The sequence below is a fragment of the Camelus ferus genome, chromosome 6 (genome assembly GCF_009834535.1).
Source record: "Camelus ferus isolate YT-003-E chromosome 6, BCGSAC_Cfer_1.0, whole genome shotgun sequence".
NCBI classification, from domain to species: Eukaryota; Metazoa; Chordata; class Mammalia; order Artiodactyla; family Camelidae; genus Camelus; species Camelus ferus.
Window position 1 is genome coordinate 22,527,096 of NC_045701.1, and position 18,643 is coordinate 22,545,738.

At 36.4% G+C, this 18,643-nt stretch overlaps 1 protein-coding gene and 1 long non-coding RNA gene across 3 annotated transcripts in view; one reads left to right on the top strand and one right to left on the bottom strand.

Moving 5' to 3' along the window:
* Window positions 1–18,643, top strand: part of INO80 (INO80 complex ATPase subunit) — a 112,589-nt gene that overhangs the window by 54,302 nt on the left and 39,644 nt on the right. For both annotated transcript variants that reach the window (XM_032481482.1, XM_032481481.1), the window contains exons 20-25: window positions 1,210–1,377; window positions 1,623–1,756; window positions 2,816–2,883; window positions 3,632–3,725; window positions 4,501–4,672; window positions 17,979–18,119. In XM_032481482.1, the coding sequence (XP_032337373.1) occupies window positions 1,210–1,377; window positions 1,623–1,756; window positions 2,816–2,883; window positions 3,632–3,725; window positions 4,501–4,672; window positions 17,979–18,119 (777 nt within the window). The remainder of the gene's footprint in view (window positions 1–1,209; window positions 1,378–1,622; window positions 1,757–2,815; window positions 2,884–3,631; window positions 3,726–4,500; window positions 4,673–17,978; window positions 18,120–18,643) is intronic.
* LOC116664148 lies at window positions 8,151–18,261 on the bottom strand. The gene is made up of 3 exons (XR_004320505.1): window positions 18,252–18,261; window positions 15,986–15,989; window positions 8,151–8,560 (listed from the first exon to the last, which is right to left on the bottom strand). It is a non-coding gene; the product is annotated as an uncharacterized LOC116664148 (long non-coding RNA).

Below are 18,643 nucleotides of genomic sequence, written 5' to 3' on the forward strand. Positions count from 1 at the left end.
CTTAAACATTAGTAATGTTTCTACTCTATTATTAAAAATATATATGTATTGTTGAACTCTTACTATCTGCAGCAGCTGATAAATAAAGATGCAGCTTCCAGGTTCTGTTCAGATTTCCAAGGGAGATGAATACATAAATAGCTAATAACTGTATCATAAGATATACCATGATTATCTATGTGAAGTATAATGGGAACATAGTCAGGGAGTAGTTCTTTTACAGAAAGTTAGAGAAGGTATCAAAGCAGAGATGACATCTGAGCTAGATCTAGAATAATGAGTTGGCATTTACTAGGAAAATACGATAGGAAGGGGATGCTAGGCAACAAGTGCAATGTGAACAAAGGTAGAGCAACACTCATATGCAGCATGTTTGGCAAACATTATTCAGATTATTGTTGCTAAGGTATATAGGAGGACGTGGTGATGAAGAGACTGGGACAATACAGTGGGTTAGATTATGGGAGGCCTCTGTCTACAAGTTAATTTTTAATATTTTACTGTAAGCAGTAACTTACAATGAAGGTTTTTAGCAGTTGAGGATCTTATAAGATTTATATGGAAAGCTTCTTAGAACCAGGAGAGACTAGAGGCAGGGAGGCCCCACAGTGATAGCATTCTAGATTAAATATGAGATTCTGCAATAAGGCAATGAGAATGGTCAGAAAGATTGTTGAGAGGTAAATTTCCAGGTTGAGTTGAGGGACTTAGGAAACGATACAACATAGGATATGAGAGAGAAAAAAATCAGAGCTGCTATTGGGGTAACTGAGTGAATGGTAATGCTATTAATCAATTATGTAAATTTTGGAGGACAGAATTTTTTTGTTTTTCTGACCTGTAACAAATGCAATTGCTGCAGGCTCTCTGAGTAGTACTATTATAGTAAGTAGTAGGAAATGTCAGGCTGGAATGTCTGGAAATATATTTTTGCAAATCATTGCAGTGGAGAGTAGTTGGTGCTATTGGAAATGGAAGAAAATTGCCGAGGAATAGCAAGTAGAGAGACAAGGGAAGAGGGTCAAGGAAAGAACATTTTTCTGGATAACTAGCCACAGTATAGCTATATAGAGATACTGAGTTTCTAGAGCTGTATGTATTGTTTTTTCCAATCACAATCTACCTTGCATGAGTTTCCAACTTTATGCTGATAGTGAGTTTTCTTACAGACTATTTTTCAAAATATAAATATCCTTTTTGGTTTTTTAGATTGAGATTCTAATGTATTGCCAACTGACCAGCCGACAGAAGCTGCTATATCAGGCACTAAAGAACAAAATTTCCATTGAGGATTTATTACAGTCTTCTATGGGCTCTACCCAGCAAGCACAGACGACCACCAGCAGCCTGATGAATCTGGTCATGCAATTTAGAAAGGTAAGAGCTTAGGTCAGTTGCCTTGGAGTTGTCTTTATTAACTCACTTAAAGAAAAAGCCTCTTTCTAGCCTTGATGCCAAATAAACACGGTCTGGTTAAAAAAAAAATATATATATATATATATGGTGAAAGAAGGAAAGTATATATTCACAAAGGTAAACATGCAGGGTTTGGGATCTCCCATCATTTCATAGAGTGATGTCTGCACATGACAATGTTGTCATATCATTTCCTTTCCACTTAGGTGTGTAATCACCCAGAGCTGTTTGAACGCCAAGAAACTTGGTCACCATTTCATATTTCCCTAAAGCCATACCAGATTTCAAAGTTTATCTACCGTCATGGACAGATCAGGGTCTTCAACCATTCACGAGACAGGTGAGCAAATATTAATATCTATTTGCTCTAAGAGTGTTTTTGTACTTTGAGGTTTTGTGGCTTAGCAGATAAATCTAATAGAGAGTGTTTGAGTTTCACAACAATGAGGTGTTTAAGCAGTGGGTGGACAACTATTTGTTGAGGGATCTTGTGATAGGATCTGTTCCCTGTCAAGGGTTTACCTGAATGACCTCAAAGGCCCTAGCTACTTCCCTTTGCCTTTCTGAATGAGAAATGTGCACCTGGGTGCAAATATGTACTTGCACCGAGAGAGATCAGCAAATGTCTCTGCTCTGTACTGACATTGCTTTGTGGTGCCTTGTTTCACACTTGGAATAGCACTTGTGGAAAAACTGATTGCATTTCAGACTAATCAGATTTACCTTCTTTCCAGAATCAGGAGTTACAGATTTGGTAAAGTGAAGTGATTGTTAATGATAATATGCTGGAAACTACTTTCATTTAGAAAATAGTTGTGAGGCCCATTTTGTACCTCTGAGTGAGAGTGGTCCTGGCTTCTAGATTTTTTAACAAACTTCCAAAGGATTCTTAGGCACACCTGCATTTGAGAACCTTAGATTTACAAAGCTCCTTCTGTAGAGAAACAGTGTGAACAGTATCATCAAAATAATTTTTAACAACATTTAGCCTAATGAAACTGAAATAGAGACATTTTTTGTGTTTAATTTAAAGAATCCTTTGTGAGAACTCCAGGCTAATATTTAAATAAATGGACAAGGGGAAAGAGACCAGAGTTGTAGTGCTTTTTTTTTTCTTAATATGATACGTGATAATTTGCAGAATTTTGCTAGAATTGTGATTCTCTGAGATAAAAACGAGACTACTTTGAACTTATAATATTATCTAATACCTTTATTAAGTACTTAGTACTTTCTGACATGTATGTTATGATTTTTGCCTGGAAGTATGGCAGCAAATTTCTCAAAAGTAGAAACAGCTTCAAACCTAAAAGATTCTTTTAGTTTGGAGCCTCCAGTTTAGTTAACTTCCCAATAGTTATATTTGGGTTTGGATTTATTTTATTTACTTACTTTACAGGTGGTTAAGGGTTCTTCTTTCTCCATTTGCACCAGACTATATCCAACAGTCTCTCTTTCACAGAAAAGGTAGGCGTTTTGATCTTTGAGAAAGAAAGTATGCCAAGGATTTACCAGGATGCTCTTTGTTTTGTTGATTTGGAACTAGTAGATGCTGTGCCTGAATGCTAGGCCTTTATAAAGTCTTCATAAGATTTAAGTAAATTAGTAGCCCTCATCTATAGATGCTATGCTTTATGGCTATAGGAGATAGCAATAAGAATTTTTTTGGATTAATTGTTTTTCATTTTGATTGACCGTCTATCTCTAGTTTGTAGCTGCCTTTTAAGAATATCTTTTATCTTTTTTTTTTCCTTAAATTTTTGAATAGAGGTGTGAGACACACAATGCAGGACTCTTATTAATGTGATTTAGGTCCCTCTTCCTTAGTCTAGGGAAAAGAAGCTACTCAACTTTGAGCATTGTCCAAAGTATTAGCGCAAAGGTTCAGAATCTTTCACTTCTGTTCTTTGCTTTCCTTTTCTTCTCCTGGCATGATAAAAAGGGAAAGGTGGTTAGCCAAGGATCCAAAAACCCCAATGGGAACTGATGAGCCAACTCCACTCTGACCCATAGATAGCATATCTCATAGGTCTGCCCCTTCTACTTGTGATTGTAGTACAAAAATATGACAGTCTGTCTTCTATCAAAGTGGCTGTATCAGAACTTTTAGAAAAGCCTTTGTCTCTTAAGTCAAAATTCAGCAGTTCAGCAGGTTTTAGTTGAATATTATCTCTTGGTTTTCTCTTAAGTTAAACTTTGTCCTTTGATATTCCAGGTGTTAATGAAGAAAGCTGTTTCTCTTTCCTTCGCTTTATTGATGTATCTCCAGCCGAAATGGCAAACCTCATGCTTCAGGGACTTTTGGCCAGGTAAGAAGTTGGTTCATTGTTTGATGAGAGAACAGTTGGAAATAAATAGGGACAAAGGTTGAATACTGTGAGATTAAATATTTAATATTATATCATCTTAGAAAGTCTCTCATTCTTTTTGTCTTGTTAAGAATAAAAGTTTTATAAGAAAATCATAATTTTCTTCTGATCATTTAATAATTGCATGATGCTTCTTGGTATACCTTAAATAAAAACTATTTAGGCTCTTCTTCCAAATGCTACCAGAAGGTCTTCAAGTCTTCTTAATTTCAAGGTAGACTACTATGTTTTTATTTGCTTCTATAAGGCAAATGATGGCTGATTCCTTTAATTAGTAGTGATTGCAGCATAGCCTGCCTTAACTATTATGGGAAACTTAGTTCTGTGTTCTAGTTCTTTGGGATAGTGGCTTTTTCTTAAATTATTACTTTGCATTTATGTAATAAGTAGTGACCTCGTTAGGAGATGCTGTCTCCATAACATGAGGATGTTTTTATGAGAGTTTTTGTGATTAGAGTTGACTGTTCCTTAATACTGAGAGGAGCTTTACGGAGGATTTTCGTTTTCATAGTAGCAAACCAAGTCATGCCAAAGATAGAATTTATAGAACAAAAGTATGAAATGACTTTATCTGAAAGTAGGAAAGAACTATGCTAAAATGCTCGAGATTTACAAAAGAGACATGTTAATGAGAGACAAGGTTCCTTGCTGCTATGAACTACCCTCAAACCTCCATGGAGCACTGAATAAGCATGTCTGCTGTGGTTTGTTTCAGATGGTTAGCTCTTTTCCTGTCTCTGAAAGCCTCCTACAGGCTCCATCAGCTGCGCTCCTGGGGAGAGCCAGAAGGGGGAATCCAGCAGAAATATCTGAGAAACAAGGATTTCCTTCTTGGGGTTAATTTTCCACTCTCCTTTCCCAACCTTTGCAACTGCCCTTTGTTAAAGGTAAGCAGTTATTTCAGCATCAATTATCTGTGTAGTACTCCCTTCCCTTTTCTTTGAATCAATAAAAGTAATAAAGTAAATGATGGCCTGACAGATCCAGAAAGTTCCCAGAGTAGTAGAAGCAGCGTATTGTTATAACTTATTATATATAATATATAACTTTATAGACATTTTATATGTGTGTGTGTGTATGTGTAATACATATTTTGTATATAACTTCACTATGAAGTACACAGGTCCTAAATGTATAGTACTTCTAATTTATATATGTATATACACTTGTGTAACAACTGCCTAGGTTAAGGTATAGAACATTTCTAGCACCCAGAAGTCTCCCTCATACTTCTCACTTAATACCTCTAGTTCATGACAAACCAACAAATAAAGGTAGTCACTATTCTACTGCTATCATCCCAGATTATTTTAGCTGGTTTTTGAACTTTATGTAGATGGAATTTTATTCAGTATTTACTGTTTTGTGTCAATTATTATGTCTGTGAGATTCCCTCAGTTATTATGTCTATCAGATTCATTCATGTCGCACTATAGCATTCTTTTTTAATGCTGTGAAGTGTTTCATTGTCTGAATAAACCACAATTTATTACTCTTTTCTACTGTTATTGGATATTTAGGTTGCTTCCAGTTTGGAGCTATAGTGAATAAAAGTGCTATAGACATTCTTGTACATGTCTTTGATGAATGTTACCACTGATTTGGGGGGTTTATATCCAGGAGTAGAATTACTATATCATTACATACGTGTATGTTTAGATTTAGTACCCACCGCCAAATATTTTTCCAAAATGGTTTTATAAAGCTACACTCTCACCTGCAATGTGAGATTTTACAGTTGTTCATCATCCTTTCCTACCTCTGGTATTGTCAGTCAGTTTTTTTGAATTTGTGATTTTAAATTTCATTTCCATGGAAAGTAATGATGTTGAGCACTTTTTCGTGTAATTGCTGGTCATTGTGTAGCAAGTAAGGGGAACAGTGATAGGAAATAAGGTTTTGGATGCAGGTGCAGATCATGTGGGGCCTCATAAGTTATTGCTAAGGATTTGGATTTCATTCTGAATGAAATGGGTAACACTGAAGGGTTTTGAGAAGAGATTTGTATGTTTATATGTTATAGTTCTTCAACTAGAATAAAAATTTAGAAGGTAGAACATTTTCTTTGTATGCTTCAGAAAATTTAATGAGTCATATTAGTTTAATAATTAACTGCTATTGAATGTAGGATGTTCTTTGTGTGGATCTGATATTTACCCCTATACACTGAAGACCCATACAATTTCCTTCTCTTCTATTTTCCCATTTGGTTTCTTAAGCATTGCTCCATGTACTTTTTTGGACTCAAGATATGATTGTTAATGCAAAAGGAGACTAGGATTGGGTTCCAACCTATTTGGAATAATATGGTCAGTGGTGGCAAGGTGACTTCCTATTAGTCAATACTGGTAATGTCTGAGGAAGAGTTGCTTAACCTCCTGCATACCAGTTTCCTTACATTTGGTATTGTATATTACTACATTTACAATTTTTTACTAGTTTTATTTTGGGTACAGAAAGCACCATTCTTCCAGGGGTTTATTATGCCCTATCATGTAGACACTTGTATCTTAACACTGAAAGATATGCACCACTTATTTATATTCTACTTTCTGAAAATACAGTAGTGTGTGTTCAGAGCACCTGTTCAGTGAGATCCTTGTACTGATTAATTTCCTGAGAGATTCAAATGTGGGCATTATGATTCAGGATTTTGGTCTCATTCATCCTTATGTCCAAGATACATACATTGAAATACCAGCCAGGTAGTGTATCTTGCCAGTTTGTCGATCTGTGTATTCTAAGAAATATTTGCTTTCAATTAAGCAGAATGATTTTTACATGGTATCTAGCCTTAAGGATTAGAATAGGTTCTAAATGAAGAATTATTTTGCTGAAGCTCCATTAGTAACAATTAATAAAATATAATAAAACCCATTATATCTCTGGCTTTTGAACTGTGGCCATGACACACAAGAATATTTTATACAACATGGTAGTTATATAGATACACCAGATATTACATACACATATGTAAAGTTTTGAGACAAAATATTCGTGAAACACTCCTTACCCTCATATACAGTGCTCCTTGATTTTTTCCTTTTATTCATTGCTCTTAATGTTAGTTGGAACTTACTAAAAAATGATTTCATGACCTTACTACTCAAGTTTGAAAAATACATCATTCAGTGACTGCACAATACTAGACTTCCCAGAGGACTAGGTAAAGAGAATCACCATGTAGAAGATTCTGGATCTTGAAAAAAAAAGATTCTGGATCATTCTTTTTAATTGTAAGAAAGGAAAGAAACTGACATTTTGGGACTTAAGGAAGAGTCTCGGTTTCTGAGTATGAAAGAGACGACCAGAAGTCACTCAGAAGGCAGAATGTACATTTAATCGCAGTTACCCTGACATGTAGTTAAGTGTTTGGGGTCCGTCTCTGTCTTAGTGTATTTTTGGTATATACCTGTTATATCCCTGGTATTCAAAGACAGTATAAATAAAGATAAGTAATTTTTAAAGAACTGACCAATTCAAACTTGAGCAAAGTAGTTCATTATGGGAACTGTCCCCCCAGAATGGCTTTGTTAGAATATGCCTGTTACCACTATTGTGCTGTTTCTCAGACTGGTTTCTCCGAACTGAGTTTTCCTTATTCAGGAAACATTTCTCTAGAGAATATAACATTGTTTTGCAGAGAGGAGTAGAGAAGAAAATTAATCCTTTAGAACAGATTTCGAAAACTCATTCATTAAGAATATAAATTAAAAGTCAAAACTTAAGATGCATGATATTTTAGTGTGTATATATATATATATATATATATATATATATATATATACACACACACACACACACATCAAAAACACATTTCCAGATTTCATAGTCTACTCTGATCTGCCAGTTTACAGTCTTTTACAAAAGCATGATTGACAAAATGAGTCTTTTTTGAAAGATAACTCTTCAAATTTGGACAACAATGCAGAGACTAAATGTAATAATTACTGTCATGCTGTTGTTTGGATTTGTCAGTTGGTTTTAAATACAAGGTCTTGGGTTCCTTCTGTTTGTTGCTTCATGTAGGATAATTTTATCATGTATGTGCTTTGTGCCTTTCACTGATATGACTTGTTTATTATTGAGACCTATAAAAATACTTCTGGCGTTGCTAATGCAATTTACAAATCCTCTGGAAGACCCCTTTAAATAGGTTGCTACTACTATGAAATCAGAGAGAAAATTTTTTTATCTTTTCACAAAAAAACAAACTTACAATGTGCTTCCTGTTTTCAGTAAATGTCCTGAAAATATGACTTGAGAGGTATTTGCTATCTTTCATATGGTGAGTTAGAAACTCAGGAAGGACAAGAAAAGTCTTGAAAGAATAAAAAAGGACTGACATTTATATGTGGGCTCTGCTCTATCTTTAAAGCTTGAGAGGATAGGAAGAAAATTTGTAAATGATAACCATTACCCTAGTAAGTTATTAGGGAGTTAAAAATTTTTTTCTAATGAAATTAATAACCATTTGAATTTGTGAATCATAAGAAGCAGCTAACTTGATTTTCTGTAAAGTTGACCATTGGCTTTACTTTAGTAGGTAACAGGCCAAGTAGATTAGAGAGACAAGGAGAAGTAATAGGTATATTAAAAATGTTAAACCTTTTCTCTTGTTGCCTTGGCTGTCCTTCTAGAGATATTAACATGCATATGGGAAAGGACACAAATCTAAGTGTACATACTGCCTGATAAGGTCACAAAACCCTGTCAGAACTCTGCTACAGAAGCTCCTTAGTATCCACTTCCATTTGCTGTTCCTCCCCAATGTCCTCCCCACATGAATTACTATAGGCACATATTTGGGTGGTTTCTAGTTTTCGTTATTGCATACAGTGCTCCTATGAATAACACGCCTGTTAATGAAAATTCATATGTATTTTGTGAGGTATATATATCTTGTAGTCAAATTGCTGTGTCACAGGATATGCATTTATGGTCATCTTTAATAGACATGCCAAAACAGGTTTTTTTAAGCAGCTGCACCAGTTTTCATTCCCATTAACAGTGTATAAGAGGTTCTAGTTGCTCCATGTCCTTGTCAGAATGTGATATTGTTTGTTCCTTTTAGCCCTTCTATGTGGTGGTATCTCATTGTAGCTTTAAATTACATTTCCCTTATGAATGGTGATATCAAATACCTTTCCTAAAGCTCATTGGCCATTTGGATAACCTCCTTTATGAAATGCTTATTCAGACCCTTGCTTATTTTTCTATTAGGTTGTCTGTATTTTTCATAGTGATTTGTAGTTCTTTATGTATTGCAGATATCTTCTACTCTGTAGCTTACTTTTTCATTCTCAGTGGTGCCTTCTGTTAAATAGTTAGCATTTTTGCTATCCTGTTGAAGAAATCTTTGCCTATACCAAGGCCATGAAGATAATCCACTGTTTTTCTCCACAGGTTTTTTTGATTTACCTTTCACATTCAAATCTGCAAGAAACTGGGTTTTTTGTCTGTGTTATGGGTTGTCATTTTTTTACATATAGAGATCCATGTCCATTTCACTCAACTTAATTTACTGAAAAGACCATCCTTATTGCTTTATTGCACTGCTGCATTACTTTTGTCTAACAGGTGGCTGTATATATATATGTGGGTCTGTTTCTGGATTCTTCCGTTAGTCCATTTGTCTGTCTACTCTACCTTAATAACTAATGGGTCCATAATAAGGCTTGATAGCTGGTAGCGCACAGGTCCTCTAGCTTTGTTTTTCTGCAGTTGCCTTCACTGTTCTTGGCACTTTGCATTTTCATGTAAATTTTGGATCAGCTTATCTTAATTTAAAGTCTTTTCAGCAATGTAGACAGTGCATGCCAGTAGCCCCAAATGTTTTTTGATTGTGTCCCCCTTGTTATTAAAACATTCTTTATCCATTTTGCCAGTACCTATGTATTATTTCACTTAAAATGATAATACAAATAATAACATATTAATATAATTCACATTGTGAAGCTTGCAGGTTCCGTTTTTGGAGACCAGTGATCTGGACAGTAAAAGAAGCCTAATTGAGTAAGGAATGTAATAGAGGGGAAGACACACTATTTATTGGAGAAAGTACTCCTGTTTTTCCTCACACACTCTTCATTCTTTCTCTAGTGCTATTTTCAGTTGCTTGCTCCCAAGGCACAGTGGTATTGAGTGAGCGGGTGCATTGATTTATATGTCAGAAGAGCTTATTAAGTGAATGAATCTCCAGTGATAGAATATGATCTTGGGTTAAGAGCTGGGACTTTTCTAATGCTCCTTTTTTATCCTTGTCCAGGCTACCTTCAGAAAAGCCTCTTCCCAGTGTGAGTCTGCTCCCACAGAGGGAAAGCACATGTAATTAATGTTGCTTACAAACCTGTCATGCATCAGTGTTTACTGTGGGCATGGTGTGTTAACAGTCATGGTCCCTATTTTCTGCTTTGAAAAATGATTCATGTATATAGTAAAAATACCTGCACAAAATTAAAAATACTTTAAAAATAAAAATGATTCAAGGTCAGAGTTGAAAGATGACATAATTAGCTGCCAGGCTAATGGTAGATGATTACTAGTAAAGTTCAGGATGAAAGGTCACTTTAGGTTGAAATGGACAAAAAACTCTTTTATAGAAATGGCATTGTTTTAGTTGGATCTTGAGTGGTAGGGATCTGGTTAGGAAGAGTGATATTCTAAGTTAAAAGACGAGCCAAAATAAAGGGCAATAGTGAGAAAAAGGGCCAGAAAGGTAAATCACCTTTTCTCCCAAGAGGTCTTTGAATGCTAATCTATTGGAGTTTAGATATTAAACCAGGAGTTTCAGCCCTTTTTTGGCTCACTTTTTTCAACAGATGCTACAGTTGTAATCCTGGGGAAATAAAGTTTTGATGGCTACCCTCAAGCCATGGGGAGGAATAATCTGGTAGTTGGCTTCAGGAAGGCTATTAAATCACTCAGCTCATTACAGCACACCAGTGGGGATCTCTGCCATTGGCACTTGATGACTAATCTCGAGAGTGTGATATGAGGAAAGATTGGACACGGGTCCATGTTAAGGAGGGTATTAAACTAAAGTTCCAAGTATTAGGTACAAAGGACCCAATAGAAATGGTTGTAACCAAAAGATGACAAAGAAAAAGGTAAAGGGACTCTTGATTGATTTGGATATGGATGAGAACTGGCAGTGAAGGAGTAACTTCCAAAACCCAGAGTTCAAGAGAGGATTCAGAAGGAGTGATAAATTCTATATCAAGTTTAAAGTGGAAATTTAGGAATGAGATTAGGAGCTCTTTGATATTATGAGTACAGATATAACAGAGAAGGCCCCGAGGCAGGGGTTTACTGAGGGAAAGATTCTGGCAAGAAAGTGTAAAAAGTGGGTAATGAAGTGTGACAGTTAAAAAGAATAGGAGGGTAATTCAGGAGGGACAGTTGCATTTAACTAAAAGCAGGGTTTATAAGAGAGAGGAGACTCAGATTTGAAGATGAAAAGTAAAGAAGGCGGTTAAGAGGAAAATCGAACATGCAAGAAAGATGATTAATAGGGATGCAAAAGTAGTTAATCACTCTTTTCATATGGTAGAAAACTAGTTAATACTGATAGGAGCTCTATAATTAACAGAAAGATACTTCTTGAACCCAAAGAATGTTTCACACTGTCTAGAAAGAATGAAATCAAGCTTAACATGAAAAAAAAAAACAAGTGCTATTAAACAGTTCTGTCGTTTTTTCCATTTTTTTTTTTTTTCTTCATTCCTTTTTCCTCCCAAGTGACAACAGAATTTAGGTGTTTGGACATTTTATATGGTCCCTCTTGTCTTTGTGTTTGGGTTATTTTAGGCATCTTGAACTTACAAGTTTAAGTAAACGTTTACTGAATGACTTAGTGAGTGTTGGTGCATTGTGTTAGTGTTGATTTTCTCTTTGGAACTTGCTGTGTATTCTTATCTGAGGGAATGTCCTTCAGCCTGAAATTAGAAACACTGTCTTACTCTATATTTAAAATAGAATTTTGTGAAGAATTCTAACTTTTCTTTGGGGGTTGGGAAATGTGGGTAGGATTGGTGTCTTGTTTGATCCTTCATTGATTTATTGCACATTAGTTATTTTTACTCTGCATTTAAGTGAGAACTAGAGGAATTTCTTGGGAGTGAAATAGCAGAAAGAAGCTAATGTGTGGACATCTCAAGAGTAACTGCAAAAAGAATATTAACTGTGGATGTTAGCTCCTGTAATAATTACCTATACCTATATAAACAAATTACCCCAAAACCTAGCAGCTTTAAACAATGAACATTTACTATCTCAGAGTTTCTGTTGGTCAGGAACTTAGGAGCAGCCTAGGTAGGTGGTTCTGGCTCAGAAAATCTTACGAAGTTACAGTCAGGAGATACGCTTAGGGTTGCAGTTATCTGAAAGGTTGATTGGAGCCATGGTATCTGCTTCCAGGTTAGCTCACTTATATGCCTGGTGAGTTGGTGCTGGCTGTTGGCTGGAAGACTCAATTCCTTACTTGTGGACTTTTCCATGGGGCTGTGTCAGTGTCCTCATGGCATGGCAGCTGGCTCCCCCCAGAGTGAGTGATTCAAGAGAAAGAGCAAGGAGGAGCCACAGGTGCTTTTTATATTAGTTACTTCATTATCAAGTTTGTTTTGGTATTCCTTGTTCTGAGATTTTGACTTAGGCTATAGATGGATTCTATGACACCATGAAAATTCTTAAATTGGAAAGGATATTGATATCTCTTCATGTTCTCCATGTCACCTGTCTGTTTACAGTTTTACTAGTCACAGCAGATGTCAGTTGGGGAAGATATTACTACACTATAATACATGTCTTTCATTGCTCATAAGCCCTAACTCCTTGTGAGCAATTTTTTTTTTCATTGCAATCTCTGTTCTGTTCTGTATCTTGCATTTTCATTTGATTTGCCAACCTAGTTCTGATTATGTAACTTTGACTATTGTAAATATAATGCTGAAGAGGTGCTGTTTCTCCAGCTCTTGGTTTTGCTTTCATTTATGATACTAGAAAGTGGAGTAGCCTTGTTTTAATATGCAAAGTAAACACAAATTATGTTTCAGCGTTTTGGTGGGAGAACATGAATTCAGATTCCACGTTCACAGTCAGTCTTAAAAGTAAAGTTCGGGATTATTTTCAGGCAGACAAACCTGAGAGAAGAGACAAGGGGAAATGCTAAAATAGAAAGCAAGTACCAGGATTCTTTCTCTTGTACTATTCAAATAATTTTTTAATGTATATAAATACAGTGTATATGTAGAATATATTTCGTATTATTTTTTGTTACATGGAAGGATTTCTTAAAAATTCTTTTGAGTGGCCCATAGTTCTTCTGAGTATTTATTGGGGTAGTGGTAGCTGGAAGTACTTTAATTTACAAGCCATAGCTGCTCAGGAAGGAGGTGTGGGTGGACTAGGCAGCCAGTCAGTTACTCATGTGATTTGAATGGTGCTGGGTCTGGGAAGAAAGATTAGTCATTCTGCTGGTACTTCTGACAGACCTTCTTTGAAGGTCCTACAAAACCATGGGCACAAGTCTCATGGCTTCCAAATAACCTGTGGTGAGATGAGGGTGGGAATCAGGTGGATGGGAAATAAGAATGGAGGTACATAGGTATTAAACAGTATCTGTATACCATCTCTTAGCTCTGCATTTATCTATTCAAGATGTAATGCCATAACTCACAGATTTCTCCAATTTAAACTCCTCCCTTGAACTCCAAATTTGAATATCTGTCTTGCCGTATCTTTATGGACTCCCAGTTGTTTTCTCAGTCTTAACATGCACAGATGGACCTGTTTGATCAGAGTGAGTCTAGATTTGGGGGGCCTGCTAATCTTGGGGTCTCCTGGGAAAGCATGGGGCAGCTGTGGCTCACCCTGGGGACACAGACATGGTGGCAGACATTTGGGGGTATTCATCTGACTCAAGTAATAATTTTGATTAAAAATCTTTGGAGCTACTAAATTAACTTTGAACTAATTTTTCCATATTCACCTTTATCCTCTTATTGAAGAAAACCCTTCATTCTGTTCTCTTCTGTACCTTCATTTGTTTTATGAAGAGTAGTAGGTATTGTTCCAGCAGCATTTCTCCTAAATATGGCTTCCTATCATCAGACCAAGGTGAAGGCTTTGTTCTTATTCCTCTGAGGAGACAGTCAGTGAATGTTGACTTAGCTTTATGTTGTAGTCTTGTTCTTGGTAAGCTGTCTCATATCACGTACTACCTGACGTTATATTCGGCAGTCTAACTCAATCCTCCCATCTTTCTTCCCACCCATAGAATCTGGATAGTGAGAAGCTCTTTTCTTCCCTACTTAAGTGTGTCTGTAAAACTCTTGTTTTCACTCTGCAGTGAATATTGAATTTGAATTCTGTGTTACAGAGTTCAAGAAAGTATCATTCTCATAATACTGGCTTTGGAATGATACAGTTGACATCAAGGAACTAAGAACTAGGCTAAGGACACAGATAAGATGACATCTTATCGTCATTCTGAAAAAGTTTAGGGCCTTTTAAAATCTCTTACTTGACATGAATGCTTTTCTGGTATTTCCCTCTCTTGTGATGCTTGTGGAGCAAAAGCCAGCATAATAAGTTCAAGGAGGAATAGTATTTAGTTCAAAACTTCCATGAACTCATTCTTACACACTTCCTTCCCCATTATGGGCTCTGTCCAGCTCTTTCTTGTACAGTTTTGCAAGGTTAGAGTGCAAGTATCACATTAAAAATGATGATTGGCAGAAACAGGAGTACCAGCATTGATTCCATTTCCTGTCCCAGTCTCAGTAATGCTATTGTGGTAATGGTCTGTTTAGGCATTATATATGTTGAAAGCTTTATATACTCTGCAACTCTAGTGAGCCAACTAGCTCATAGAAATTGGGGGCATTTGGGGAGTGTATAGCTCGGTGGTAGAGCACGTGTTAGGATGCACGAGGTCCTGGTTTCCATCCCCAATACCACCATCAAATAAATAAATATATAAACCTAATTACCTCCCCCCATCAAAAAAAGAAATTGGGGGCATTTCAGATTTTGCAATTTAAAATAGACAAAAGAATCTAAACATAAAGAATTGTTTTGAAAAGAGTTGTGTGTGTTTAAGTTTTAGACATTATTCTCTATTAATTGCTTAGAGAGGTTTGAATGGCTATTGATGAAGAATCCTCTAAACAGAAAGTTTCCAAAAACTTCCACTAGATGTTAATTTGCAACTATGGTGTGTATCTGTCATCATTTCCTGAGATCATGAGGGCTGCCAACACTCCTTGTGGAAAGCTCTGGGAAGCCATTGTATCCAGGGTTTTTCTGTATTTTATTTCCCCCCCTTTTTTGGTCACTTAAAATATCTGTGAAAATAGAATCCATATAGTCTGAGCAATTGATTTATAAACACTGGAATAAGTATTCTTTTTAATTTTAAATAAGACAGTAAAATATAGTCCCTTGTTAAGTGGGTAAGTCTATATCTGAGAGACAAACATCTGTGTGTTTTCTATGCTACACAGTGGCAAGAAGTGTACAGCTCTGGGGCCTATTATACTGCCTGACTTATTTTCACTTGAGACTCTTTCATGGTGCCAAAAGACTCTTTACAAAAGCCTGACTTCGCTGCTGTGTGCATATTGTGGTGCTGGCAGCAAGACACACAGTTGTCAGTGCCTGCAGGGTACCAAAACATTCAAGCACATGTAGAAGGGACGATAGAAGAGCAAAACCTGTGACCGCGTTATTACTGAGTCACATCTCCCACAGTGTGACATTGTTTCTTTCTTTTTAAAAAAATTTTGTTTTAGGCCAAAATAGACTAAAGAAGTAAAGAACCTTCATTTCTATTCCTACTTCCTGCAACCCCCACCCCTCGCCAGGCATCCTACATAATGGTGTCTAAGGTGTCCTTTGTGTTCTTATGTATTAAGCATTAAAATATTCTGTATCTAGCAGTGCCTAGCAGTTCATATTATGTGAAGGGAATACGGGTAATATGGTACCAAGGACCACCTGTACTAAGTAAGATTTGGTGAAACTAATGTTAAGAGAAAAGAATAGATTGAGTGAAATATGCTGGGGGTATTCAGGGCTTCTCTAAAGCCAAGGCTGTGTATGTTGAACATTTTGAGCTAGCTAGTTACTTTTTAAATCTGGAATCAAAAAGCTACAAATCACCTTGACTTAGAGACTTCCAGGGAGAATACCAACTTAACCTAGCTCCTATAAGGCAAGTGAACATGTTCTGATTTAGGAATGACCACCCCTGGAAATAGAATCATCATTAGACTTTTCCCAGAAAGGTATCACAAATAACATACTGTGTAAAATAAATAAATAAATAAATAAATAAATAAATAAATAAATAAATAAATAAATAAATAAATAAAAATACTACCTGTAGTGATTGTTATATTGCTTTCTTGTTAATACCTACAATATTGAAGAGAAAATAATTGAAGGAAATGGTTGTTCTTTCATCTCTTACCTTTATACTGTAGAAATGAAGTAAGAAACAGGCTTCTGTTGGGTTTTGCCATTTAAGAATTCTGGAAATGGGGTTAGCTTTAAGAGATCCCTGACAGAGACCCTGTTAGCTACTGCTCTTTAGAAGTTAGTAAGAGTTCAAGTCTTCAGGCCAGCCACTGCTGCTACCTCAGCCACCTGGGTGGCAGTGGACACCCCAGTTAGCAGCCTTGAACTACTACTGATTTGAGTAGCGGTTGCTAGGCTTGTATCTTCTCTCCACCCCCAGGAGGGGCAGGAGGAGCTATCACTGATAATTGGAAGTGGACTTAAGGAAAACAAGAAAATTGGCTACATTTTTTTATCTTCAGTGTTCTAGCTCTTCATTATTCAGTATTGGAAGAACAGGGTGACACTTGGTCTGTTAATCTTCATAATGATCCTCACACTTGGCATTCGGATGATAATGGGCATAAACATGTAGAGAGGTGGATGAACTTCAGTGCAGATGCTAGCCAACATAAATATGAGAACACAGATAGTGTTAGAAAATTATATCAGAAGATTAAAATTCTTTTCTGGCTAATGGCAAGGACCTTAGCATCTAAAGAAAAATACCAAATGTGTCAAAGCTACAGAGGTCCAGCATTGTAATAAAGTGTTGTAAAGCCTTCCATATGGTGTGGTTAGAAACCACTGAAGATGTCCCAACTCTGCTGGAAACAGTTAAATCCTTTCAGTTCGTGACCGTTATTTAGAAGATGCTGATTGCTTCGTGGAAGCAGATAATGATACATAGGTCCCACTAGACAACTTGAGATGGCTTCTTTCAAACTGTGATCCTGAAGAACTGATTTACTTCAGGAGAAGATACACACTAAACAAAGAAGCTTTGAAGAGATTTGGTACTGAACACTCTTGGTGCTGGGTTTATAAGTATTAGTCTTCTGCAGAGGATCCTGATTACTGTTCATCTTGCATTTTTTTGTGTTATTTTTATTCATAGAGTTACTTAGATTATCAGCTGCCTTGAGAAATCAGTAAGACAAGTAAGTGAAGTAATGAAGAATTAAGATCCAAAGATAAAAATATCTAACATTGAACTGAAGAACTGCTTCTGCGATATACAGCATTGTAATCCCACTGACAGATTCTTTGTATGTGAACATTCCAATTTAAAAATTTTTCATATGAATGGCTACAGACTAAAGCTTTAACCTGAACTTAAGTCTGTTAAAATGAATTGATATGGTAAATAAATGAAGAATTTAAATTTTTGAATAGTAGTGAGGCAGAGCAACTAAAGGATATCATTTCCTGTTCCTGACAGCTTGTATTGATGTCTCTGAATAAATAAAACATCGAACCTTCCTAGAACGGCACTGCATTGTTAGTACACGCATATGATACTAAGCTGATCTTCTTTAAAGAAAAATTTAGAAGGAAACATTGTTGGTCATTATCGTTTTTAACTCAAGACAAGAGTTTGTATCCACAGTTTAACAAATGAACCAAACTTTCCCCTCACATACACAAAATATTGTTTTGTCTAATAGACGTTTTGCAGTGACTATTTATAATAAACAGTATCTTTTCCAGAAAAAAACAGACTTAGAAATGATATTTACTTAAGGTACATTAATAAAAGCACATTTTGAACTTAGCATGAACCTTGACTACATGTCGTTTTTCTTACGTTGAACATAATTGTCAATGGTACTAATTTGCATTTTTGTTTTGTAGTCTCTGGTTTTCAGCAGCCACTGTAAAGCAGTGAGTGGCTACTCAGACCAGGTCATCCATCAGCGGAGATCAGCTACCTCCTCGCTTCGTTGCTGCCTGCTCACTGAGCTGCCATCTTTTTTGTGTGTGGCCAGTCCACGAGTAAGTGCCACAGAAGGAAAGAGATAAAATAGGTGATATTTGAAGAAATAAACCGGTTTTCAAGAGATCCATTTCTTAAACAGAACTGTTTTAAGCTATTTGGACTTGGAGAAACATATAAATGCTCAGTACTTCGGAAGAGCATCCATGCTCCTGGCTTTCCCAGGACTGCACTCCTCACTTTGAATTGTGTTGGTTTGAGAATAGTTGTATGGTAGTTAGCAGTGGCTTCTTTCCCTCCTATGTAGTTCCTCTCATTTAGTCTGGGGCGCTAAACTACCATGGGAGCAAGCCATCTGTCAGGTAGATTATCACCCAAAAGCAGGGACAGGGACAGTGGGATATTTGAAAAGGTGAGGGAGCCATTTGTCACCTGCATTGAGGTTTTCGAGGGTTTTTCAGAGGAGGGGGCCAGTTTGGGAGGGAGATTTGATCTGGCCTTATCGCCTCAGTACAGTCTCCAGATAACAAAAGGAAACATAACACTCCAGCATCAAGAAATTTCTTAGCTGGTGTTCTCGCTT